Source organism: Ustilaginoidea virens, chromosome 7, assembly GCF_000687475.1.
Source record: "Ustilaginoidea virens chromosome 7, complete sequence".
Lineage (NCBI taxonomy): Eukaryota > Fungi > Ascomycota > Sordariomycetes > Hypocreales > Clavicipitaceae > Ustilaginoidea > Ustilaginoidea virens.
Window position 1 is genome coordinate 553,662 of NC_057322.1, and position 26,892 is coordinate 580,553.

A 26,892-nucleotide genomic window follows, 5' to 3' on the forward strand; every position below is an offset into this window, starting at 1 on the left:
CGTCTTTTTTCCTTTTCCGTTGCCACCCCGCCCTTTCTGGTTTTCTCCCTTGGATGGGAACGAAATGCGGAGGTTGGTGTGGTTGGTGTGGTTGGTGTGGTTGGTTGTAGAGGTGAGGAAGGGCCGACGGACTGCGCTACAAGACGAAGCCGACTTATAAACCGCCCCACTTGAGTCTACCCCTTCCTCGAGCCTTTCTTTAGTCGACCTCGTTCCTGCCCCGTTTGCTTCCTGCCCGTTCTTTGCATCGGGTGCTTGCTGAAGCTCGCCGGGTGGCCGTGGGCTTGGCGGCGGCTGGCAGCGGGCCTGTCCACGGAGCATGTATGGGGAAGGCTGATTGGCCAATGGCTTTGTGGCTCCGGTTTCTCTCGTGCAGAGGCCGCTTTCAATTCGTCATACGTCTGGACTGGAGACCCCGCAGGCTGCAGGCCGGCCTCGTGACTTGGCCAAAGATGGACAAGGTGGGCTGTGGCTGTGACAGATGGCGCTGACAGGTGGCGCTGCACTCCGCCCATTGCCGCCCCATCGCGAGCCTGCGTGCCTCCAGCGTAAAGTCAGCAAAATATAACGATACGAATGCGTGCCGCTTGCCAAATGCCCATCGTAGACCACAGCGGTCTTGAGCCTCGGTCGAGCTGTAATGCTATATCCTCGCTCATCTCTTCCTTGTCCCAGGCATGGTGGGAGCCGAGATGTGGGGCCGTCCCCGGCCCTCGCCAATCAAAAGCGTGAAACGAGTCGCCGTTGGCGCGCCCCCGCGGTTGCTCAATGCTTGACATGCGGAGTACATAATAAATGCATGCGGCCTGGAGCGAGACCTGGCTGGGGTCAACGACAAATCACAGCGCAGGGCCTGCACTTGACACCAGACAGCCCGTCAGTCACAGGTTCAAAAGACACCAAAGACACCAAAGACACCAAACCACACCAGAGCTTTTCATCCAAACTTTTTGTCAGTCTCTCGCGGTTTTTTTCACAATTTGCTTGTCCACCGGAAACCCGCCCTGTTCCTTTGCCGTCACAATCTCGGCGCCCATTACATAGCCGGCACGGTCTGAACCTCAAAGATATCATTCCGCCACCTGTCTCGTCTATACTCGAACACGTTCTGCTCTGCATCCCGTCCTTCTTCTTCCCACAGCTTGACCAAGCTCCCTGGCGCGTAACGCCCTCGGAAAACGCCCCCTCCTGGCTTGGCCCCGACGCGGGCGTAAACATCTGGGTCGGTGCTGGGTACAAGACGCGCCGCAACGGCACGCACAAATGTCCACACGTCGTTCGGGTTGCAGATTCGAGTGGCACGAAGTCGCTCGCGTGCAAAGACAAACTCCCGGTTCAAGCTTCGCATCCCATCCTCGATGGCCGACGAGATCCGAGCCTCTAGCGTCTTTCGGATGATTGGCCTTATGATGGGCTTGAAGAACCATGCCAAGCACGAGTACTTGGATTGGCTCAGCGAGTAGTCGAGATGGTGGATTCGAACATGTACCCTCCGCAGAGTGACGAGCTGTTCAAGCCGTTCCCTTCCCAATTCCACATCAAGCGTAATGTCGATGCCGCGTTCATCCAGGTGGAAGCTGCCGATTCCTTCGTCCACCATCCACAGCAGCCCAGAGTGTACGCGCATCCAGTAGCCCAAGTCGTCTGCTGCGATGGAGATGCCGGCAATCTTGACCGTTGCCAGAGACCTCACAGTCGACTTCGTTCCAAACGGGGCTTTGGTGATGTCAACGTCGTTGCGAGTAGACACTTGCAACTTGTAAGGGAAAAAAGAACTGTGGCTCACGGTTTTTCCCGGTTGCAGTATGACGTTCTCCAGCAAGAGATCTATATCTGGCGTCGATAGTTCCAGTCGTGGAATGGGTATGTATTGGATTGATTGAATCATTGTTGGCACGAAAATGTTGGTGCAGTCACTTACGAGGTCCGGGTTCCAGACTTTTCCCGCTGGTGAAAGGATATGTATAAGCCGCAGCGTGGTGGACGCCAGATTGCTGACAGCCTTATCCTCTGCAGCTGCGCGAAGGGCTTGCTGGAGTGAAGTCAACACGTCGCTTGCGTCGTCCCCCATTGACGAGCTAGACGTAAGCTGGTTCAGCCTCTCACGTAGCTCGTCAAGGCGTTGTTCTATGTTATCAAAGAACTCAGGATCCGACAGCATTTGCCGGACCAGCGTCGCGAACTCTCCTACGAATTCCTGCAGATGCTCGTCCAATTTGTGATTGTCGATAAATTTTTTGAATGCTTGATGCACGGCGTCCCACTTTTCCTTGTCGCCAAACGACGAGATAAACAGCCAGAAGTTGCGCGCTGCTTGATGGGCTTGTTCATCTAGATGTACGTTATTTTCAATGGCTTGTGCTGTTTCCGAGCCGATGGCGAGATATATTCGAAGGTAACGCTGGAGGAGGCTCGAAAGTGTGGTCACCGACTCTGAATAGTCTGGGCGTTGTCTCAGATTGCTCACGGCGCTTTTCAGACGATTGATTAAAATTTTGCGTGATTCGGGAGTCATGTGCTCCTTGAAGCTCGTGTAGGACTCTTCTCCGACATAGACGGCTTCCTCCAGTACAGCTTCCGCTGCCTCGGAGCCCGTTTTCTTGACATCATCCACAGATACGGGGGCTTGGCCTTTTCTGTCAGTCTCCTTTAAAGCCTCGATGTCCTTGGATGAAGAATCGAGCCTTTCACCGGCCTCTTTCGAAACGTCGCCCAAGGCAAGAGCAGTGTCTCGGAGAACTTGTCTCGCAATTGTGGCCACGTCTGCCAAGAAGACGCGAAAGTCCTTGTTCAGCAGCGCTAGCGACAAGACGGTCCGCAAGCTCTCGTAAGTTGCGTTGATATCGGCTTTGGCTTTACCCTTCTTGATGCTCTTTGTGACGGTGGATGTGTCGACGCCAAAGTTGGCCTTGCACAGATACCAGATAAAGTCTTGGATTTGATCCTGCGAGTTCTTGCTCTCCAGCAAGTCTATGAACTGTTGGAGCCATATCCTGGTTGTCCGCACGAGTGCACGGCCTGAATTGCTCAGCTCGCTTCTCTCGGATGGATTCAACAGCCTCGCACCCAGAAGAGTCCGTACATGAACGATGACCTGCTTGTTGGATGGCATGTATCCCCTGGACATGGCCAGGAGCATCTGGTAAGTGTGCAGCTTCTCATGAAGCGCGGCCTGGCGTGCTGTTGCATCATTGTACCGAGGAAGAAGCGGCTCGCGCTCAGATTCATCGCGGTCCGAGTCGCAGAGTCCAAAGCAGGTCATTATGATGAGATGAGCGACTGCTAGCTCGTGCTGCTAGCGGATGGGCTAGAGAGGGGTGGGAAAGCTAAGGATCAGTCTCAAGTATGGACCATCTCAACTAGGATATTTATGCTCGGAAAACCAGCCAATATTGACACTGAAGCGTCGTCAGAAGACCGTCATACAACCGGTGAGCTGATACGGAAGCTGCAGACGAGCGATGGAGCGATGACGTCGGAGACTTTGGCCAGCGATGACTGTGATGGGCTGCTGGGTTTAGCCGACAAAAGCCCGCTCATGTATCACGTCCTTTCCCTTTTCAACCAAGCCGAGCTAAAGTACGGAGTAGGTACTGTACGTTGCGTTGCGTCTGCACACTTTGCTGACGCCTGGCAAGGTACCTTCTTACCTAATGCAATAAACTGCTTCGTAGGGAAAAGGGAAGGCAAAATAGTTGTAATCTCGCCAACTGTGCTCTTTCTTTTGGCGGGAAGTTCAAAGACGTTTGCTGTCGGCAAAAGGCCTACGTCCCGTCCCGTCCCGTCCCGTCTTCTGAACTTCCTTGACCGACTTCAATTTCCCATTGCATCGAGACGAATCCTCCCTTGGCGATGCCGACATGCCCATCCAACCTCGACCAAGCTTCGGCCAAGGGAAGGGCAAACAGAGGAATGAAGTGGACCGTAACAGTACCGGTAGTCTCCTGATCATTGTGGGTGTTGCACTCAAACATGGCTCGCCTGGAGAATGCTGGGGCGACGCCCGATCTTGTTCGATTGCCTGGCTTGAATTGTTTCAGTGGCCAGCGATTGTTTTCGAGAGAATAATCCAAGCTTATTACGGTGGTGATAGTGAGGTTAGCTTGGTAGCCGTCGGCACTAAAGGAGACGAGGTTGAGCTTATCGAGTTCGCGTCCTGTTAGAAGGGGACTGCGCGCAGGAAGATGAATATCTGCGGCCAATTGGGCCATGGATGGATGGTGTAGGTTTTTTGGTCTGGCTACCAGGTAGGCAAGTTGACGACAACTTGGCCAAACAACTCGTCATGTACGGAGTACAACCAAGCGCAGTACAGTAAAATTCTTTGATTCGCACAGTATGACGGAGCACCTGCAAGCCAAGTGCCGAATTGCCGAAGCAAACCGCCTGGTCCTCCTACGACCGGCCTGAGCCTAATCAAGCGGTAAGCTCACGCCTCGTTTGTGTTTGCACTTTTGCCTCCCTCTTTCTTTTTCTACGCTTCATGTGGCAATGTCGGAGGAGCTTTCCTGGCCTGGAGGGGGCGAGATGTCTTGTGCGACGAGTCATGTCAGGATAGAGTCGCCAAGTTCGGAGGGAGAAATTGTAGGGCATCACTTCCGTTTGTCATCCGTCGTCGCCTGCAGTCGCCAAGCTGTCGCCCGGCGGTGCAGCCTGACGAAACGGAACGGCCGGATTTCCGTCTTTGTGGGTTGAAAAATGGTTCGTCCATGGCGAGGCAGGCTGCATGCTGCAGGCTGCAGGCCATCAGCTGACAAAAGCGGCAGGCAGTGTACGGAGTAAATGCTCACCAAGAGTTACCAGGGCATGATGGCATTGGCATGTATTGTATTGTCGTGCCTGAGGCAGGGGGGGACAAGGGGTACTCCGAGGCTTTGAGTAATGCATGCATTAGGTAGGTACCTACATTGATGCATGCCAAGCTTCCACAGCTACAATTTTTTAGCCTTCTGATCTGATTAGAAATGGCTTTGCAATCCATTCAGTTCCGTTCTACAAATAAATATTTTGGAGAATGGGACGGTTTGAGAGAAGCTGGAGGGACGTTACATGGATCCACTCACTCCGTAGGTACAGTACCTAAGTGCTCATGGCAGCGGGAAAAGGGCAAAAGGTGCCTGGCGCTGGTACTCCGTACATGGCATGGCAGTATGTAGCAGTAGCAGCGCCACATTTTGCAAACAGCCGACGAGTTGTTTCAAAACACTGCCTGCACCAATGGTATTGACGCTACCAAGAAGAAGAAGAAAAAAAAAAACACACACACACACACACACACACACACACACACACACTTTTTCCTTTGACGCTTTTGTGCGTAACAGCGTTCCGGGCATATTCTGGCAAGAATGATTGGTGCAGTGCCCTTGACGCTTGACGCCCTATTGTCGCGACAACAATGGAACCAGCTAGTGGGCCCGGGACCGGGACCGGGACCTGACGACAGAGACCTGACGACAGAGACCTGACGACATCAGTCATTGGTTGTCGGCAGGTTGTCATTGGTTCTTCTCTGATGTTTCCAGACTGCGGCTGTCTGCGTGTCCCAGGGGCCAGCTTCAACTGTCAAGGCAGCAGCATGCTCCCCTGTGCCTGTCCGATTCTAATGGATCCCAGGCGCCATTTCCCCGATTGTGACATCATAGGATCACGGAGTACTCCGTAGTCCGTACTCTGCACATGCATGTGAGGCTCGAGCAAATCACCGTCCATGCCAGCCCTGGGCACCCCACATCCACCTGCTTTCAGGGCGCCGGGCGCAGAAATTTCTTTACCCAGCTGCCTCGTCCGCTCGTTGGTTGTTCCTTCCTGACGCATGTCACTTCCTCGCTTCCAGGGCAAGGATGGAGTGCAACTACCAACGAGTACGGAGTCGCACTGCCCGACTGATGACCCGCTTATGTCTGGTCTGGTACAAACGCCCTTTCGCCTGCTGCCCCGACAAGCCTAACCGGCCAGTCGGTGGCTTGTGCTTCGACAAGATGGTGTGTAAGTGGCCCAGAGGCCCGCAAAGACGCAAAGACGCAAAGACGGTGCAAGGTTTGCTGGCCGCGTCTCGGGTCACCTTACCGCTTTTTCTCACCTCGTCCTCTCGTCCTTGGCCGGGTTTACGTCCGCAAGACCCAGTTTTGTGCCGTTGCGTAACCTGCGTTGCACCGACGACTTTGACTTAAATCATCTTGACCCGACCCAGGAGCCTCCGATGTTCCCAGTCCCGCCCCCCCCCCCCCCCCCCCCCCCTTCCTCCCCCTCCTCCTTCTTAAAGATGTCAGTCTTATTTCCGCCGAGATCGGGCAGCCAACATTCCCGGTGGCAACAACCGCCAGTTCGATCCTTCCAGAGAAACCAGGCCGGCTGAATAGGAATAGGCAGCACTGCCTTTGCCGTGGAGCAGTAATCAGTCCCGGCTTCGTTACTCGTTACTCGTTACTCGTTACTCGTTACTCGTTACTCGACTGCAACCACCGCCACTCCTCACCTCCAACGACGGCTGTTGAGTTGATTTTGAGATTGACGTTGAATTGACCCTGGCAAATGATGGCTTTGGACGGCCCAAGAGCAGCAGTGACCGTTTCAGCTCTCGATGGACACGAAGCCGAAGCCCTCGAGCAGCGTCGACCCTCAACCCGGTTTTCTGTGCAGGATGACCAAGATGCGCCCATGAATCCAAACCAACGACCGGAAATCTTCCGCTCAACCGTACACGAGGTCCTCTTTGTCTTTACAGCCACCATGAGCGTGGCCATGCCCAGCTTTTTGCAGGGAAGCACGCTGGTCATATCGTCCTTCATAAAGAGAGATCTCGACATGACGACGGCGCAGTTGACATGGATGACAGCTGCCTCTTCGTCAGTTTTTCTTCGCAATCCCGCCCGAATCGAAGCTTTTTGGTCCAACTAACCTGGAAATCCTCATCCTAGGCTAACCGCCGGCTCCTTTCTGCTCTTCTTTGGCAAGCTAGCAGACATGTTTGGCCGCAGGGGCATCTTACTTTCCAGCATCTTTCTTTTCGCCATCCTGTCGCTCGCCACCGGCTTTTCGCCCAACGCACTGACTCTAGATATTCTGAACGGCCTCATGGGTTTGACATGTGCATCGACTATACCTGCTGCTCAGGGTATGCTGGGAAGCATATACGACAAACCATCCAAGAGGAAAAACTATGCCTTTGCTTGCTTTAGCTCAGGCAACCATCTTGGCTTTGTGTTTAGCTCTATATTCTCGGGGCTGGCGACGCAATTTTTCGGGTGGGCAGCGTCCTTTTGGCTGCTAGCCATCATCTACCTGGTTGTCGGGATTGTCGCCTGCTTTACGGTGCCCGTGGATGATAGCGACAAGCTTCCATTGACGCTCGAGGTGCTGAAACAGTTTGACGTTGTGGGTGCGCTGTTGACCATTGGTGGTCTTGGCCTTTTGATAGCCGCCATAAGGTGATTCCAATCTCCACGCTTTCTCCCCCCTGTTTCTCAATCCACGGCAAGAAAGAATAGGCCGCTAACCGAGGAGAAAAAAAATTGAATCAGCGTCGGACCGAGTGCGCCTCAGGGTTGGAAAACTCCATACATCATCGTCTTCATGATACTAGGTGTTGTTATGATGGCCGGGTTTATCTGGTGGGAGAACAGGTTCGCCTACCCGCTGATGCCCTTGAAAATCTGGCGAGACAGAGAATTCTCCTTGGTATGTTCTGATTCTGCTTCCTGGTGGATCACAGACATTGACTGACTGATGCGACGCAGCTCCTGGCCATTCTGCTTCTTGGCTACCTCTCATTCCCAGCCTTATTTTTCTTCGCTGCCTTGTATCTTCAGGAGCTTTTCAAATATTCTGCGCTCATCACAGCTGTTTGTCTCATCCCCTCGGCGGTGAGCGGAGTGATAGTCAATGTATGTGTTCCGATGGAGTTCTCTTTCCCGCAAGCCAGCAGAGATATTGATGATTTCAGATTATTGCAGGGCGACTCTTGCATCGCGTCTCCAACAAGCTTCTGATGGGGATCGGCGCGGCTGCCTTTACCATCTCCTTTGTCTTGGCAGCGGTCCAGCGATCTGGCGCGTCGTACTGGGCCTTTACTTTTCCGGCTCTGGCGATTGTCGTTGTCGGGACCGACATGGAGTTCAATGTGGTCAACGTGAGTAGAAGAGGAAGCACCTGTCCACACCTGCACATTGCTGATGATACGGGTTTCAAGATGTACGTCGTCTCCGCCTTGACAAAGTCGCAGCAATCGATTGCCAGCTCGGTCTTCCAAACGACCATCAAGCTCTCGGTTACCATCGGTTTAGGGATATGTGCAGCCATCTTCACGAGTGTCTCCAATAATCCCGCATCAACTGGTTATTACGCACACGATCCGTTTGAGCCCTATGCGGCGTTGTTTTGGTTTTCAGCCGCCCTGAGCTTTGTGAGCCTCCTCCTGGTTCCCCTTTTGAAAATCAAGACTCAGGGTCACGCATAACGGCGTCTTGCAATTCTGCCACTTGTTGCAGAGAACAATGGATGGGATTTTGACGACTGGGTTCAGCGTATGAGGTACAGGAGAACATTATATCTCTTGGGACAGATACACGAGTCGATTGCTCACGGATTCGGCCGGGGGGAGTGTGATGGATATTAACCGAGATTAGATTTTGGCAGGGATACCCCTGCAAACAAAATACCAACAAAATAGGAACAAAGTTTAAACGCACAAATAAAAAAGGAGTATGCACCCAAGACTTTGAACTGCTGCCAGCTAGTGGTTCCAAGACTGCAACTGAGCGAAGCAAATGGTCGAAACGAATTGGATCATGATAAGCTCACGGCGCACCAAGCGCTTTGCCTACCTGCTGGGCCTGTCCTGCTTCCTCTTCTTTTGCATCGCCCGCCTGAGCTCATCCGCCGAATCATCCGAGCTCAATGACCTGGAGCGATATATGCACCAAGGTGGCCACGGTGGCCCAACGGCTCTCGCGGTGAAGAGCAGCTTTGACTGGAGCAACGTTGAAATGTCATACCTGCCCCCGGCAAAGCTTGCGCCGTTGCCCAAAGGTCCACGAGCCCGCCTCCCGCGTGTGCAAGGCGCCCGATTCCCGCCAGAGTCGTTTTCAAATGAAACGTTGCGACTAGCACGCCGCAATCAAGTGCGTCGAGTCTTCCGGGACGACTGGGAGAATTATCGCCAGTATGCTTGGGGCAAGGATGCGCTCAATCCCGTCTCGGCCACCGCCAAGGATCAATTCTCGGGCTGGGCAGCCACACTCGTCGACTCTCTCGATACCCTCTGGATCATGGGCCTCAGGGACGAGTTCAACGAGGCGGTTGCTTTTGTGGGCAAGCTGGACTTTGGAATCGTGGCCGTGAGCGATCGCGTCAACATTTTTGAGACCAACATCCGTTACCTGGGCGGTCTTTTGGCCGCGTATGACTTGAGCAAATCCAAGGTCCTGCTGGCAAAAGCCATCGAGCTCGGAAACCTGATTTACGCGGGCTTCAACACGCCAAGTCGAATGCCCGTTGACTTTATCGACTTCAAGGCCGCCAAGGCGGGAACGGGCCTGGAAATCGAGTACTCGGTTGTATCCGCCTCGCCAGGGACACTGTCTCTGGAAATGACGCGTCTCTCGCAGATTACCGGCGACCCCAGGTACTTTGACGCCATCGACGGCGTCATGCGCAAGTTTCACGAGCAACAGCCCCGGACCAAACTTCCAGGCCTCTGGCCCGTCCATGTCTCCATGAGGCATCTAGACTTGTCGAGCGGGAGGTCATTCAGTCTCGGTGGCGGCGCCGACTCCCTCTACGAATACCTCCCCAAGATGCATGCGCTCCTTGGCGGCCGAGAACCCATGTACGAAAACATGACGGTGAACTTTATGAGGGCGGCGACGGGCCACTTGTTTTTCCGACCCATGGTGCCTGGTGAGGAAGATATCCTCATCGCCGGAAATGTGGACGTCGGTAGTGGCGGGCGATCAGCCTTGGACCCTGAGAGCTCACATTTGGCCTGCTTCATTGGCGGTACAATGGCCCTCGCCGGGCGACTGACAGGCCAGCCTGACCAGGTTGAAACTGGCGCGAAACTAGCCAGAGGATGCGCGTATGCATATCACGCTTTCCCGAGCGGCATGATGCCGGAAACGTACAACATGGTGGCCTGCGAGCCTAGGCTCAGCACTTCCTGCCCCTGGAACGAGACGAGATGGATCGAGGAACGAGGGAAGCGCAGCCAGTGGAAGCCTCATCTCCCCAAGGGCTTCACCACAGCCAAGGACCCCCGATATATTTTGCGGCCCGAAGCCATTGAAAGCATATTTTACATGTACCGCATAACAGGCGACCCCGGCTATCAGGAGACGGCTTGGGAAATGTTCCAGGCCACGCACAGGGCAGCCAAGACGAAGCATGGCCACGGTGCTGTGCATGACGTGACGATTGCGACGGATGAAGCGTCGAGGGAGGATAACGTGGAGGACTACATGGAGGTGAGGGCGGTGATGTCTTATTTTGGCCCTTTTTGGTGTTCTCACAACCTTGACCAAGCTAACGTGTCTTGCCCCCCTCTCAGAGCTTCTGGTTTGCAGAAACGCTCAAGTACTACTACCTCATCTTCTCCTCCCCGAGCTTGATCAGCCTCGACGAATTCGTGCTCAATACTGAAGCGCACCCTTTCAGGATACCAAGGTAGCATGAACGAACCCTTGCGCTGGTTCCGGGATGAGCGGGGGACAAGGGTGACAGGCCGGGTCGTGCGAGAAAAGAAAATGTCATAACAAAACAGCATCGCCGGAGAGAAAGAGCCGCTTTGGACCGTTTGCACCAGAATCGCCAAACACTGGTACTAGCGAGCTTCAACCTTGTCCATAGGTAGCCCTTTCGCAGCGGAACTAACGGGATGCGATGAACAGGAAAGCGAGCTGCATAGGGAACATGGACAGATTCGGCACCTTCTTTTGCACGCAGGCCGCAGCCATGACTGCCTGCAAGCTCGGTCACACGGGTAGCTGGGGGTGAAGCAAGGAAGACCTTAATTAAGCATGCAGGCGAGTCCAGCGGGCCCTTTGCATGGATGGCAATGTCGGTGGACGCCCCGGGTAGTGCACCATGCTAAGCTGCGCGCGATGTCGACGCCGGGTTCGACTTGGCTTGCCATTGGCCGCGATTCGCCCTGGTGACCACGCAGATGACATGCCCGGGGGGGTATCGGCTTCGGCAAGCCTGCTTTCAGGCTGCGTGTGGTCTGCGGGCTTGGGACGGACGTTGTCGGAGGTCACCCATCTCGGGGCGTATGGTAGGCTTGCTGGGCTTGGAGACGTGCTTGGAGCCTGCGAGGCTGGATCGATCGGGCGGGGGGTGTATGGGGACTGAAGCATGCGTGGATGTAGACGTGCATGACGAATCTCGGGGGACGGAGCGGACTATTGCTGCCTGCGAAGTTTGAGAAGTAGCAACTGATGGTGAATTTATCATCGCATTATAAGATGGAATAAGATGACAGCAACTTATTTTGGAATTATTCGATGCAATAAGATAAGAACCGTCATAAAAAACAACCAAAATCAAGGTAACAACAGAAACTTGTATAAAGTAGATAAGAACCATCATAAAAAACAACCAAAATCAAGATAACAACAGCAACTTGTATAAAGCAGATGAGAACCATGTGCAATAAGATAAGAACCGTCATAAAAAACAACCAAAATCAAGATAACAACAGAAACTTGTGTAAAGCAGATGAGAACCATCATAAAAAACAGCCAGAATCGTCGCAGGATCGGAGCCCGCCATGCCTGGTTATGCAGAAGCCGATGCTGCAGACACGACCCCCAGCTAGACTGGCAGCCAGACCGGCAGCAAGGACGCGCCGCGCTACGACCGCAAGCCATCCCCTCATTACACGTCATCCCGGCAAAGCCGCAAGCACCCGGCAGACGCATCCTGCAGATGAGCGGCAACAGCACTCTCCCGGCCGAATCGTACTCCGCCTGCCCAGGCCAGCGGAGCACAGCTAGACGCCGCGCTTTCCCTCCTGCGTGTAGTATAGACTTGCCGGGATCTACATGTGTGCGTCTATGCGCGCAGACGGCTCGCTATTAGACGAGTGTGATGGGACGCACGGCTCGCACGGCGCTGGCCGCTTGGGACACCCCGCGCGCAGGTGGTGCAGAGCCACGACGGGGCGGGCTGGCGCAGGGATGTCGTGGAAGCGCGCGGCATTCGCGGAATCCCGCTCGCTCGGTTGCGCCTCGATACCGGAAACGGTAGCCCCTTGTTGGGGTTGCGCCTACTACCGTATATCACTACACTGCTGATAATAAGCGAGGTCGGCTCTCAGCCAACGCTACGTATAGCTACGCTATTTCGTTGCCTTCTGCGCGTTCTGACGCGGGCTTTGAACGTTGACCGAGAAAGCCCGATGCTGGGGCGGCTGAAAGGGCCCGGCTGGGGAGTGTCGCTGCTCGGCATTGGGTGCGGGTGTGGTCTGCCTCGGGCGTGCTGGAGTCGCCGCTGGCGAGGCGGGCTGGCTGTTGGTTCTGCCGGCCCGAGTTGTTTGTGCTTGGTCTCGTCACGATGGTCATGCTTTGCTACTTGGGACGGACGCACAAAGGAACAGCCAGCAAGGGCAGGCATCAGCAGTGAGGGCACGTTCGCAGCCAGCGTGACACGTCGTACGACTCCAGACGTTCGCATGATACCCCGTCCAGGCCCGATCGAGCGCGCCGCACCACGCCTAGACGAATACAGACACTGCCCCCCGGCCGGATCCAACCGCCCTGATTCGGGACCCGATGCGCAGCGGGCTGCCCTCGCTGACGAGAAAGTGCCCCGCGTCCTCTGCTCGCGGCACCCGCACGCCGAGGATCTTGTAAATGTTGGTGCTGACCAGGTCCAGGGCCGAACGCTCGGTGAAGCGGCCGTCGCCGTTGCGATACGCCGTGCCGGCTTCGAAGCCCAGGTCTCGGACGCACCAGTCCTCCGCGAGGCCGATGGCCACGGTGGCGCCCGCCGTGACCAGCCAGTCGGCGGCGGTGCCGTTGGTCAGGGGCGCGCCGGAGAGCGCGCGGCGGGAATCCCACGACACGGGCATGGGCTGGTACCCCGAGAGGATGACGCCCACCGACGCGGCGGCCAGTTGGTCGGCGACGAGGTGCGCCTCGGCGCCGCCCACAATGGCCATGTTGATGCGCGCGGCCGCGAGGCCCTCGACCTCGGCCTTGATGCGCAGGGCCGAGGCGATTCCGTCGGCGCTGTTGATGGTCAGGGCCAAGGCCATGGCGCCCGAGACGACGCGTTTCAGATACGCCTCCTCGGAGTATGGCTCCGGCTCCGGCTCCGTCTCGTTTGCCCTCGCGGCGCGGAGCAGCTTCCTGCGCAAGGCGCCAAAGGCTTCCGTGTAGCTCTTTGACGCTGCGCGCGCTTGAGCGCTCAGGGTGTAGTGCACCGCCACGTCGGCGGCGAATACCGCCCCCTTGTCGAGGCTCGTCCTGGCGGTGGTGACGAAGCCGACGCTTGTTCCGTGGTGGGTGTTCAGAGCGTTGAACTTTGGGGCGGAGATGGCCCTCGTGACGCCGTGCTGGGCGCCGACGCGGAGCTTCTTGCTGTCCAGGAGCAGACCGTCAGCAGCGCGTGTAAACTTGTCGACGTTGTTGCCGTTGTCGGTGCTTTCCTCGGCGTCAATCTCGTTGAGGCCGAGGGTGCCGGAAACGCCCGTGAAGGAATGGGTGACGTAGCCGTTCTTGAGCTCCAACACCTGGCCCCCCTGGGCCGCAGCGGCGACCACCTCGGCGTGGCAGGTTCCGATGCACGAGATCCTGCCCTTTGACACGACGACATTGGCGGGCTCGTCTCGGATTTCGTACTTGGCATCGTCTGACAGCAGAACCTTGGACACGCCCTTGAACACGACGTCGGCAACTTGGATGGGCTCAGAGGCGACGCCGGCAGGAGCTGCTGCAGCATCCGGCCCGATAGGACCCTCGACCGGCTTGTCGTGGTAGACGGGGGCTGTATACTGGGCGTGGCCGTCAATCCACACCTGCACCGGCGTTGCCCCGACGCTGAGGGGATCACTGTCCCAGACAACAATGTCGGCGTCGTAGCCGGGTTTGACCTTGCCCAGGCGTTTGCCCATCCCCAGCTCCTCCGCCGGAGCCGTCGTCACACTGGCGAGAGCGGCATGGTACGGCAAACCGTAATGGTAGGCCTTGGCAGCCTCGAACAAAACGTGCTGACCGTTGAGGACAGGGTTGTCGCTCACGTAGACCGGCGTCAACCCTGCCTCGTAGAGATGCTTGCCAGCGGATTCGGAACCTACGTAAGCCTCCATTTTGTAAAACATGTTGTCGGCAAAAAGGGCGGACGCTGGCGCGCGACCTCCCCAGGTGCGTTTCAAGATCTGTAGCGGCACGAAACCATGGGGTCGCCGTGGTCAGCTACTCGTTGGGAACGGAAAGCGAGAGACGAGAGACGGATTCTGAACGTACCTCCGGGACGAGAAACGCCTGGTGGGCGTGATGAAAGGTGCGCACAGGAAATTCAAACTCTTGCGTGTGATCCACCATGGCTTCCAAGTCGGGGACCGTGTAGCAATGAACGTTGATGTGAACCTGGCCTCGCAGAGCTGCCCCCAACAGCTCCCACTTGATCTCTTGCGGAAGATAGCCGCCCATGCTCTCAACCCCGAGGGCCGTCGCCTTGTCGCACCAGTCGTCTTGTTTCCGCACATAATCACGAGCCTCTTCAAAGGCATGTCGAAAGGCAAAACTCTCGCCGAGTCGGCTGGTATATCGGCCGGGGACAACAGTAGCCCGCTTGGGGTTCTCCCCGCACGCCATCTTCATGTAGCGCCAGTGCCGCTCGGGATCAGCCAGCAAGTCGTTGGCGCTGGTCTCGTTGCGGCCATCAGGCCTGCCGACGGCGTGCTTGATGAGATAGGCCTCGCCGCCTATGTTGTTGCTTGATCCGGGTAATATCAACGACGTGGTCACCCCTCCGGACTTGATGACCTGGATCTGCGGGTCGAAAACGTACAGGCCGTCGATGGAGCGGACATAGGGCGTGACGTTGTCCGAGAACTCGTTGAAGTCGCTGGTGCCTCGAAGAGCGGGGAGGGAGTCGACGCCCGCATGGCTGTGCATGTCAATGATGCCCGAGGTGAGCAAACGGCCCTCTGCGTCGAACAACTGGGTGTCCTGGGGCAGCGAATGCAGCGGCAGGTCCTGGCCGACCTTGCTGATGAGACCGTGCTCCAGGTAAACGTCGCCCCGGGTCCATTGCCAGCCCTTGCCGGCGCGGGCCTCGGCGTCGCTGGTCCCCTCGGCAGGCTCGCCCGCCCATATGGTGGCATTCTTGATCAGGGTCGGCCTGGCGCCATGGACGAAGCGCGCATTGGTGCCGCGACCCAGGCCGATGGGGTCCTGAGGCTTGCGGCGCAGCCTCTTGCAGGTTGCCAGGTCTTGGTTCAGCCGGTCTAGAGACAGCCTGGCCGAGCTTGCGCTTCTGCGGGAGCCAAAGACGTGCTTCCACTGGGCCAGTACAATGAGCGCCAGGCAGGCCAAGACGAAAAACTTGGTGCCTCTGCTGCGTCGGATGCCGCGAGGGCTGCGGAGTCGGTTGGGGTGATTGCCCAAGGGCTGGCGCGACTCGGCAGTGCCTGCACGCGCGACTGCCAGGTCGGGCGGTGAGTAGGGCGGGAGCCCACTCTTGCCGTCCATGATTCGCGCGATGATGCAAGAAGCCGCCTAAAGAATATTTCTTTCAACTTGGTTTTGAACTCGGGACTCGGAGTTGAGCAAGCTCAAGCTTCAAGTGCTTAAAGTAGGATGGCGCCTCACTGCTCTAGCCGCTTATTCAGCTTATTCCTAGTCCAGTCCTAGTACTTAGTAGCTATAGGCCGGAGTCTAAACTAGGCAGTGAAAGCGCTTTAATCGTTTAAAGCAGCATTCTAAATTATTATCAATGATTAAAAGATATTTTCTCTTTTATCAATATTTTTTACAGTATTATATATATTGCAGTATAAGGTTCTCATATAATATGTATGTATTAATATATTATATAAGTGTTACGGGCTCCGGCTGTTGGTTTCACCAAGGGGTACCCAGTTATACGTAGGGTTGCGCGCGTGGTATCAAGTACCGTGAGGTCACCGGTCAAAGGTATGATTACTTCTTTGATTATGACTGACTAACTAAGAGGAAAGAAAGGAAGCAAAAGAGTAATTACACGATGTGGCCTTTTTGTGCGTGCTGTAGTCACGTGCTTCGGCGCGGTCGGGCCGGACTGCCCGCGTGCCCTACCGGGCTCAGGGGTAAAGGGGCAAAAGGGGCCAAAGTGGCCATATCGTGCGCATCGGGTGTGCGCGGCACATCCGTCGCAATATGCCTAATTAGGCACCTTGCGATAGCGATTCCGATACTGGCAGCTTCTCTTTTTATAGAAGCAAACATCGGAATCGCTAGGATGTAAGGCGCATATATAGAAAGAAAAGTGCGGCGCGGTCTCGGCAGGTTGTGCCGTGGATAACGCTATCGCGCCGCGCGGCCGGCATCATACCATACAGCCGGTATATTAAATATCGCAGCCAAATAAAGGGGCAAAAAGGGGCAGTAGTAAACGCAGTAAAAGCAGCAAATGCAGTAAAAATAATATAAGGAAATCCACCCACTTGTCACATATGATATCACTAATACCTTCTAAATGCAGTCAGATATTGACCGGCCTCTTTACCTACCCTTCTATACGTATAACAGCCTGATTTTAGTCGATAAAGGTCTCAAGGGCTTTATTAGGCGTTCCCTTAGTTATTACGTCGGCGAAATTGTCATTCCTATTGATCTAACAGATCTTATAAATCTCCTAGCGCTCGTATAACTATTATAGGGCTATAATATCTATTATAAGCCTCTTTTCCTTAGTAGTGCCTAGCTTAACTAGGCATTCGTATAGCGAAAACGAATCCGTACATATAACTATAGGGATCTTCGGCAATCCCAGCCTGCTAGTAATTATATTAAGGGTCGTGCCTATCGCATATGCGATATCGACCCCTTGCACTATACTATATAGCTCCGAAGCGAGTGCGCTGCGTATTACCCGCTTGCTCTTTGTAGAGCTATAAGTAATGATATTACCGGTTAGCTAAAAGGCATTATTCGCAATACCTGCCTTATTCCCTAGCATAATTATATAATTAATCTAGGAGCTTAAATCTTTATTGTTGGCAAAGGATCCGTCAATAAATATAAAGATCTTAGCTGTATTAAGGGCCAAATTGATATACCATAGGCCGCGATCCTAGTTATTGAGCTGCTATTAAAGGCGCTTATTCAACCTCGCGATATCTTTAGGGTCAGGTTGCTAGTATTATGCTGCGATAGATAGGTCAAAAGACGCCTCGGGCTGGCAGACTATAGCCATATAAGTACCGCGAGCGTATTGCTCGATATAATTACGCTATGCTATAGGCGTATTCTTATCGATGGTAGCGATCTTTTTGCTTTAGCCTTTCTGGTATAATATTATTATGCCGTCGGTAGTGACCGTTAGCATATATCTATTGAATATTAGGGGCACGGTTGGTGATAGCCTCGTCTTAGGCTTGGCATTAAAGCCTGCTTTAGTAAGCTCCAATTCTTCCCGTTAGAAGAAGGCATCGTCACTTAAGCTAAAGGTATCATTAGTCTGCATACCTATAATACCGAAGTATATGCTAGTATCGCCAGTATGGTCAGTATCATCAGTGCGGTTATTACTGGCGGATATTAGTAAATAGGGGTTATAGGTTAAAGTAGTTATGCCTAACTTCTCACGATAGTGCCGGAAGTATATTGCCTACTAGTAGGTGCCTGCCTTAGCTATTCCGTATAGTGGCTTCACCACTTCTATAATAGTGTTATCAGGGTATTAGTGGGCTATTTGCTTAGGTAGCTTGGTAATAATCGACCGATTAAGGGTAGTTAATAACTGCATATAGGCCTATATAATATCCTGTATCTAAAGGAATAGGCCGTAAGAGTATTATAGTGATAGGGCCAATAATATAAGTAGCCGTTAACTAGCCTATTAGATTATAGGGGACTAAATCAATATTAATTGCTTTTTATTATTACTATGATTTTATATAACGAGTCGTGATTTCTTATACGGCGTATCTATGCCTTTACCTTTAATTTCCTATACTATATATAAGTTGAATAAGCGTTAGGCTTTATATTGACTGATATTAAAGGTAACGAATCTAAATATATTACGGGCCTATAATGCTTTAATCTCTATATAGTCTGACTGCTTAAAAGGGTCTCTAGGGGTCGTAATCTTGCCTTCCCGGCGTAATTAGCTAGTAAGCTATAAGTCGGCTTACTCTTTAGCGGTCAAAAAAGAGGCGTTAATAATAGTATTAGAAGCGATAGTATTAATAAGAGCCTTTTTTTAGTCCTTATTGATTATAACGTCGGATACCACTTTTGCTAGTAATACTAGCCTGACTTAATTAGGGCTAGTGGCTGGCGATAGATATATCGCGGCTGCAGGTGTTATCATGGCTGGAGGTATAGCTACAGCCGGTATCCTGACTTCTAGCCTGCCGGGGCGGGCCAGGCCTTTAGTATAGACGATATTTTCGGCATCGTTAGGGTCGTAGTTATATAGCTTAACGACCATTAACCGGAACTTAACCAGGCTATATAGTATCTATACGATATAGGTCTTACTATTAAGGCTAATTAGCCGGTATGGCCCGTACTATCTACCCTTTTCTCTCTATACCCGTATATTTAACTATAGGGGTAATTAGTAGATAGGCTGTATATTCGGGCCGTTCCGTTGGGCGAAGGTATTATAAACTTATCGCTTAGCGAGGCATTTCTTAGCTTTATTAGTAGCCTTTTGTAACGTTAAGGCACATTGTGATACTAATAAGCTAGGGGGTGAATTATCCGTAAGTCGGGGATATGCCCTAAAGACTAATAATATAGGCACTAGACTATTAGGTCTAGCGGAATTATTGATAGCTTTTATAGTAAGCTGTAATTTCTATTCTTTTATTATTTGGTCGCCTACTTCGTTGTTAATAATAGTATAGGCTCGGCGTAATAGGGCGTAGTATCTTTCGACTTTGCCAATACTATTATAGGCTTCTATAGGAATTTCATCTATATTAATAGATAGAAGCCGGGTATTATAATAGAATTTAGCGGAAGTAAAGTTTAGTCCAGCATTATAGACTATCTAATCCGGTAGGCTAAGGTAGGTATCAATCTAGTATTCCTTAAGGGCATTCCAAATATTATAGGCCTTTTGCCTTTATAGATTAAGAAATCTAGCTGCCTAGAAGCTTATCGCGGCATCTATAACATATAATACCGGCCGATTATTAATATAAAGGATATTAATGATAATCTTATAGTTGAATTAGCTAGTATCGTTATCCTTAAGTGTGAATTTAAATCGGCTGGGTACCTTTGCGTTTATCTGGCATTAATAGTATATATAGGTAATCCTTTCGATAATATTACGGTCGATATCATTATAACCAGCCCGTTAAAGCAATATAGAGAGCCTATTGATGGAGGGGTGCCCGAATCGATAATATAGCTAATGGATTTCCTATAACGATAGATGGAAGGCTGCAGTATCTATGGCATTAAGAGTCTACTATAGGTGTCCCTATTTCCTAATAATTGGAACCTTAATATCCCCTTTAATAAGCAAGTTATTAATATTATTTAGCTTTATGCCTATCCTATCTATATCTATAATAGAATAGAGAAAGGGGGTGCTGCTATTAAGAATGTGGAAGGGGATATTGCTAAATATTATCGGGACATTTAATATACTAGAAGATGTGGCAAAACCTACTCTAAAATTAATAGTATACTGTATATCCATTGACTCAATCGTTAAAGATTTTATTAATCTTATTAGGGCTCTTGCTTGACCTATACCTACTATAGATAGGCCGGAGGCGCTAATATCCGATAGGATTCCGCGGAAGGTATAGTTACTATACCGTTCTTCTTCTAGAAAGGCAGAAGTACGGTCTAGTGGTTATAAAGGCATTCGGAAGGGGTTAATCTATAGGAAGGCATATCGGCATGATTTATTCTATAGGGCTTATAACGTCTCGATAGATAAAGAAGGTGATGGTTCTATTTGCATAGGGGCTAAGAAATACTAAGTAGCTGTAAATTATAGTGCGATAGCGTCCTCTATATCCCAATATGTAACCCCTGCCATTATAACTGTTAAAATCCTATAGTAGCCTACTAGGCTGCTGGCCTTATACCGTCTCTTAGACTTACGGTAGTCTTACCAACCTTAGGCCTTTGCCTTTTACCTTAAGGATTTTCAGTGGATTATTTACTGTATATCAAGTAAGGTAGGCCGTAAGGTAGGCCTTATTAAAAAGGTGTGGCATTGCTAAATTAGCGTGGTGGCCCACTAGCGTGGTGGCGGCCTACTAGTGTGGTGGCTAGTCCACTAGTGTGGTGGTTAGTCACTAGCGTGGTAGCTAGTCCACTAGTGTGGTGGCTAGTATACTAGCGTGGTGGTTAGTCTACTAGCGTAATAGCTAGTTACTAGTGCGGTGGTTAGGGTGGTTGGAAAGGCCGGATATAGTGGGGCTGCTGACGTATTGTATACGTGGCAAGTGAGCATTACGGGGAGCTTTCTTACTGGCTACCTTGGATGCCTGGGCCCACCCCTCTTCGTGTATATATAGGATAGCTTTCCCCCTTCTTTCTAGATAGCAGAAGGGTAGCACAATCAAACCTGTTAATGCACTATATGCCTCTTAACTTCCACCTTCCCTGCGTTTCTAGTTATCTTATATTTGCCTTGCCTTTACACTTGCCTTGCTTTATAGCACTTGTATAGTCTTAGGACTTGGTGAAAAATCTAGTATTTATACTAAGATTAGTTCACAGGTCGCAGACAGTCTTGTGCCATCTAGCTAACTAGTAAGGCTCTGCTTTTATAGTGACCTTAAGAATTGCAATAGGTTATGAGCCCGGGTTTTTACTTCTTTATTTTTAACCCTACCTTTTTGTATTCACCCCTTGGTCTCTTTTGCTTATTAGTACTACTAATATAGCTATCCTTTGGTATCCTTGGCTTACCCTTATCACCTTTGGCTTACCCTTATTACCTACGGTATTACCCTGCGGCAATCAACGGCGTACCTAACGGCAACTTACGGCGTAACCTCACGGCACTTTTAGCGTAACCTTACGTTATTTTCGGCGTAACCTACGGCACCTACGGATTTTATAGTGTGATATCTACCATACTATACCACTGTATAACACCTTTGCACCTAGTGTACGATACCTACTGCACTGTACGGCACCTGTTATACTCTCCCACTTATAGCACTTTTGGTACGGCATTTACGGCACCTTTTATATTACGGCACCTATAGCACCCACGGCACCTACGGCACCTACGGCACCTACGGCACTTACGGCACCTTTTATTTTACGGCACTATATAAGCACCTTGAATACTAACGCTATAATACGTGTTGCAAAATGGTGACTTAGAACACTGTTGGAAAGTATACTAAGTACCGACAGTGGCGTACAAGGCGTTGCAGAATAAAACAAGCTGGTTAAAGATTAAAAACGCACACACAAGAGGTTGACCAGAGCAAAGATGTCAGGGAAATCTGATTCTAATTGTTGGTGACTATTCTAGCTAGAAAGAGGGAATTTTGGGCATATTTCTACCATCTTGAAAAAGTGGTTGAAAATAATGAAAAACCGCAAAAATAGCGAAAAACCCGACGAAAAGTCGGTCTGCCTAACCGTGCCCAGTCTGTGCCCAATATCCTACCCAGTGCACACCCAACCAAGCCCAGTGGCTTATAGCGGTGTGCCGGATGCCTTATAATAGCCTGCCGTACGGGCCGGAAGCCCTATATCGGTGTGCCGTACGGGCCGGAAGCCCTATACCGGTGTGCCGTAAAGGCGCGGTATAGCGGGTGACTGTATGTAGAAGGCCGAAAGTGCTGATTTGCCCATTTGGTAATCCCGTAGAAATGCGCCGCCTGTTGTGGGCCCTATGGCCCGCTGTGACCGGCCGCTGTGGCCGGCTGTGGGGCGCTGTGCCGGTGCCGTGACCGGCGCTGTGGCCCACTGTAATCGGCGTTGTGGGGCGCTGTGCCCCACCATAGCGCCTAGTATAGCCACCGCGATATCTCAATGTAGAGACGTCGTATGGTGGCGAGACTAGTACCAAAATACAGCTAAAAAGGCGCTGATTTCAACACCCCCTCTGATTAGCAACATGGCTAATCCTAGCGTTAGAATAAAAGAAAGAAACCCTGTAAAAAATCAGAAAAAAAAGATGATGATGCTATAGGGATTGCAGCCCTAATAGCTGCCGAAATATGGGGAATTTCGGGCTTGGAAGTGGTTTGGTGAGTCCATCCGTAGGTATATCTGTCGTGGGTAAATAAGATATTTTTACCAGGCCACCGTGGGCCTTCTCACGTATATACCGGAATTTAAGCAAGGTATGCTTAGTGCGGGCATGCTGATTTGGGTCATTTGCATTAGAAATAGACCCTTGGTTATCGCAGTATAGTGGTATCGGGCGTTGAATATCGACCTGGATTTCTTTAAACAAATTAAATATCTATTCTACTTCGCGAAGCGCCTTAAGTATTGCATCAGACTCGGCTTCAAGCGTTGATAAAACCACAGTCGAAGACCGTTTTAACCTCCAGCTAATAGGCCCACTATTCAAGGTAGTAAGATAACCACTAGTAGACTTCGAAGTCAGCCGGCACCCAGCAAAATCGCTGTTAGAAAATGCAGCTAATACTATGGTAGCTTTAGCGGCTCGGTAACAAATGGCTGTATTTGCCGTACCAGCTAAGTAGCGAAAAGCGCCTTTAGCAGTATTAAGCTGTATAGTGGAAGCCTGTTGCATATATCGTGATAGGTATTGCGTTGGAAAGGCAAGGTCAGGTCTTGACATCATCATCAACCATATCGATGTCCCTACTAGCTATTGGAATAAGTGTTGATTACTAGCATCCAGCGGCGTATCGTTAGCCTTAGCAAGTATACCGGGCTGTAGCGGGATTAAATGCGGTCGTGCGTCCTTAAGGTTGAATTTCTTAAGGACTTCCGCAATAAATTGCGATTGGTGCAGCTATAACAGGCCCTTTTTTCTATCCCTAATAATCTGTACTCTTAGAAAGAAGGAGGTAGGTCCTCGGTCTTCTATAGTATAAACCTTATGGAATTTGGCCTTAAGCTGGTTAATATAGCTAAGGTCTAGACCGATAATTAAGCAGTCATCCACATAGGTCATAATAAAGGTATGCGTTCCTTTATTATAGAAGACGGCAGCATTAGAAAGTAACGGCTTAAAACTCTTTTGCACTAGAAGGTCTTTTAACCGTAACTGCCACTCGCAAGGGCCTTATTTTAGCCCATATAAGGCTTTCTTCAACAGTATGACCTGTGATGCAGAGGGGTTATATCTAACTTTAGTAAGCAAGGCTAGAAGTCGACGACGCTACTGGTCAGACTATAAGGCTGGGTTAGGTGAGAGTAGGCTTTCTGCAAATTCTAGAAAACCAGCTGGAATCTCTATATAAATTGTCTCCAGTAGTTCACTATTTAGAAAGGCACTAATAAAGTCGATCTATTCTATTTCCCAGTTGTTTGCAGCAGTAAGAGTAAGGATAATCCTCTATGTTGGTGGGATCGAAGTCGAGGCATAGGTCTCCGTAAAGTCTTGCCTAGATACCTATATAAAGCCTTTAACAACTAATCGTGCCTTATATTTAACCGGGTTATTATTCGCATCTTTCTTTACACGAAAAACAGGCCAGTTGCGCAATATCTTCCTACTAGTAGGAACACTAGTCTTAAGAATAAATTGGAAGATATTTAAATCGATTAATTGCTCGAATTCCGAAAATAAGGCTTTTACCTAGCTATCCTTATGTGGGCTATATAAGACTTCCTTCCAGCTATTAGGCACACCTTCTAGGGCCCGTTTTGCAGCCTTAATCTTTGCTATATAGCAAATATCGTAAAAAGCATAGGAAGGGGGGAAATCCTGTGTGGAAGCCTCTGGGGGGCTGCCTGGGTATCTAAAAATCTGGTCGTTTTTCGGCTGGGTGGGTGGGAAAGCACCCTATTGGTTAGTCTGTGGGTCAGACTGTTGGTCAGACTGTTGGTCGTTAGTCTATAGGTCTAAAAGTGACCTATAGTATCTATAACCTAGGATACCTTGCACGTCTTGTATCCGTGGTATTCTTCCTCGAATTCTACCCTTAGTAGCCCTAATCTGGTATGGCTGAATAGGCACCTTTTCTAATACTCGAAATATTTTCTCTTACGGTCTCTTATTTGAGGCGATATCTAGACTCTCGAATTTCAGATATTCTAATGTAGGCAGCGTTTTACTATGGCGAAATACTGCGTTTACTAGGAAGCCGGGCGAAAAGGCAGAATCTGTTGTGTCGGAAAGTCGCAGAAAATCAGTGTATGTAGGGCTTTAAGATTCGGACCATTGAAAATTTATTGTATGGGGCAAGTCAGAATTTTCACTTATGTGGGTCATGCCCACTTTTGTGATAGATTCGGAAAATCTCTGAGATTGAGATTCCTGGTGACGAGAACTTTCTGTATTTCCTAGTATTTGCAGCCTTTTTGTATGGGAAAAAGGCGCAAATTCCTTAGCCGGTGAAAAAGGACTGTCTTGCCTAAGCTGAAAAGCTGAGTTAGGCTGAAGCGATTTGGAATCGAAAGACGGCGAATTGCTGGGAAATATTGCAGAGTGCTGTGGCGGGCTAATTAGTAGGCCTACTGGTTGTGGCAGACCTATTGGTTGTGGTAGGCCCGCTGATTGTGGTGGATCCGTATGCTGTATTAGGCCCATTGGTTGTGGTGGGCCCGTGGGCTGTGTTGGATCCGTGGCCTATGGTAGGCCTGTGCCTTCGACTAGGCCTATACCGTCGGTCTTAGACGAAATAGGCATATTTAGGCGAGGCGACTTCTAAATAGGCTCTTCCAAAGCAATTTAGTCGATGTTTACCCCCTCTAAATTAGAAAGCGGTTAGAAATCAAAAGTGCCCTCTAGGCCACTTGAAATAGGGCCTATACCTTTATTTTGGTAGGTAAAAGTAATGAAAGAGGTCTTGGTGACGACCCGGCGATGTGGGATGTAGACGAGGTAGGTGCCGTTACCTAGCGTAGCTAGTAACCTACCTGACTCGGTCTGGGGGGCCAGCTTGTGGCTGATGACCCGTTTTTCTGGAGGGATTAGCACCTCTATAGCCGCACCAATAGCCCTGAAGCTAGTAAGGTCGGGTAGGTGGTAGTGCGTAATTTCCGGAAAATCCTTCTTTAATTCCTCGAAAGGTGACGAGGAACGGTTTGTGACTGCTGTTAGATTTACTAAGGTAGTAATACTAAGAATCACTGTAGACCAAAGGTAGGAAGGTAACCGAGACCAAAGTATAGTAGCTCTAAGTCGGTCAACGATGACCCGTATAGAGCGTTCTGCTAACCCATTTTGCTCATAAATGTAAGGGGAAGAGGTTAAAAAATCTATGCCCTTAAGAGCTAGCCAGGCTGTAATGACGTTGTTGATTTCCTTGCCACCATTATAGTGGAATTTAACAGCTGATTTGCCGTAGCGATTCCTAAGACCTTGGAAGAACCCCTGTAATACTAGGAATACCGTGGGTCCTTCCTTATTGGGTAGTAAGTGCACCTAACGGAAGCGTAATTTCCGGTCTACTAAGATGAGGCAAATGGGGCGTTTGTTGTATGGTAGAGGGTTGATTTAGAAGATATCGCCCTCTATGATATCCAAATAATGCATAGGGTCTGGTATAGCCCCTGATGTAAAACGCCGAACTGACTTTGCCCTTTTACAGGCGATGCAGTTAAAGTCAGAATCCTTTACCTTACTGAGATCAGGTAACCCTGTGGTTAATGCACAGGTTTTCTTTAAAAGTTGGATTCCGATGTGCCCAAGCCGGATGTGCCAAAGTCCGGCTAGTAATAGCAGCTTTTGATACTCGATATCAGCTGCTGATATTGGGGCTGGGTTGAGGGCGACCGGGGCCCTCTGTGGTGGTTGGGCTGTATTGGGAATAGCAGCCTCTGTTGGTACCACCGAAAAACCAGGACTAACTGGTGGGTCAGCTAATAGGATTTCTTGCGAATTAGCTGGTGGAAGTAGAAGGTCCGAGTCAGCTGGTGGGGTAGGTAAATCCTCTGGCAGGGGATATTCCTCGTATTCTTCTGGGTTGGCTAGGGCAGGTAATTCGACCGAGATACTATATGAAGCCGGTTGGCTGGTATGGTGTAAAAACGGCGAATCTACCCCTTTTTATTGTAAAAAGAAGCCAGATTTCTTAAAGTTAAGAAGCCTAATGCACTTGTTGTTGCTGTTAACTAGGCTTTGGCCCTGAATACTGCCACGATTTAGATAGTGTTTAATGCTGCTAAAGATGTTAATGTTAAAAGCTGGTATGAAGAGGGCGTTGGTTAGCTCTAAGGTGCCCCACTGAGGTGGGTTGGTGGCCTATAGCACGGTAAAACGCGCTGTGCCCTACCCACTGGGCTTGATTGGGCCACCGCCTGTGCTAATGACTGGTCTGTTTCCGGTATAGTGTTAGAAGTAGGTGAAGTGCTTTTTATCGTTAATGATATGCACTGTAGAACCAGTATCGTAGAGTAAAGAATCTGTTGGCGTTTTCCCACCGGATTGTGCACTATAGCTGGTAGCTAAAAATTGCATATATTTGCGGTCCTGGAAGGAAGAATAGGCTGTCTTATTAGGTGTAAGACTTAGAGTGTTATAATTCCCTAATATAAAGGAATCAATAGTCTTTTCCTTTTCGGTCTTTTGTGGGGTATCTGCTTTATTAGCTGAATCTTT

The 26,892-nt window shown here is 50.7% G+C and overlaps 5 protein-coding genes across 5 annotated transcripts; 2 read left to right on the forward strand and 3 right to left on the reverse strand.

Annotated features, from left to right (window-relative positions):
• Window positions 1-1,036: 1,036 nt before the first annotated feature.
• UV8b_07787 (uncharacterized protein) lies at window positions 1,037-3,262 on the reverse strand (the record flags this gene model as incomplete). Its single annotated transcript, XM_043145284.1, has 1 exon — window positions 1,037-3,262. The coding sequence occupies one exon, from the start codon at window positions 3,260-3,262 to the stop codon at window positions 1,037-1,039; it is 2,226 nt and encodes a 741-aa protein (XP_043001219.1).
• Window positions 3,263-3,764: 502 nt separating this feature from the next.
• Window positions 3,765-4,211, reverse strand: UV8b_07788 (uncharacterized protein; the record flags this gene model as incomplete). Its single annotated transcript, XM_043145285.1, has 1 exon — window positions 3,765-4,211. The coding sequence occupies one exon, from the start codon at window positions 4,209-4,211 to the stop codon at window positions 3,765-3,767; it is 447 nt and encodes a 148-aa protein (XP_043001220.1).
• A 2,323-nt stretch (window positions 4,212-6,534) lies between these two features.
• UV8b_07789 (uncharacterized protein) lies at window positions 6,535-8,617 on the forward strand (the record flags this gene model as incomplete). The annotated part of the gene is made up of 7 exons (XM_043145286.1): window positions 6,535-6,848; window positions 6,921-7,430; window positions 7,524-7,680; window positions 7,740-7,886; window positions 7,946-8,131; window positions 8,192-8,447; window positions 8,490-8,617. The coding sequence occupies 7 exons, from the start codon at window positions 6,535-6,537 to the stop codon at window positions 8,615-8,617; spliced, it is 1,698 nt and encodes a 565-aa protein (XP_043001221.1).
• Window positions 8,618-8,768: 151 nt separating this feature from the next.
• Window positions 8,769-10,666, forward strand: UV8b_07790 (uncharacterized protein; the record flags this gene model as incomplete). The annotated part of the gene is made up of 2 exons (XM_043145287.1): window positions 8,769-10,463; window positions 10,547-10,666. The coding sequence occupies 2 exons, from the start codon at window positions 8,769-8,771 to the stop codon at window positions 10,664-10,666; spliced, it is 1,815 nt and encodes a 604-aa protein (XP_043001222.1).
• A 2,043-nt stretch (window positions 10,667-12,709) lies between these two features.
• On the reverse strand, window positions 12,710-15,692 carry UV8b_07791 (uncharacterized protein; the record flags this gene model as incomplete). Its single annotated transcript, XM_043145288.1, has 2 exons — window positions 12,710-14,374; window positions 14,463-15,692. 2 exons carry the CDS (start codon window positions 15,690-15,692, stop codon window positions 12,710-12,712), a joined length of 2,895 nt encoding a protein of 964 aa, XP_043001223.1.
• Between the last annotated feature and the right edge of the window lie 11,200 nt (window positions 15,693-26,892).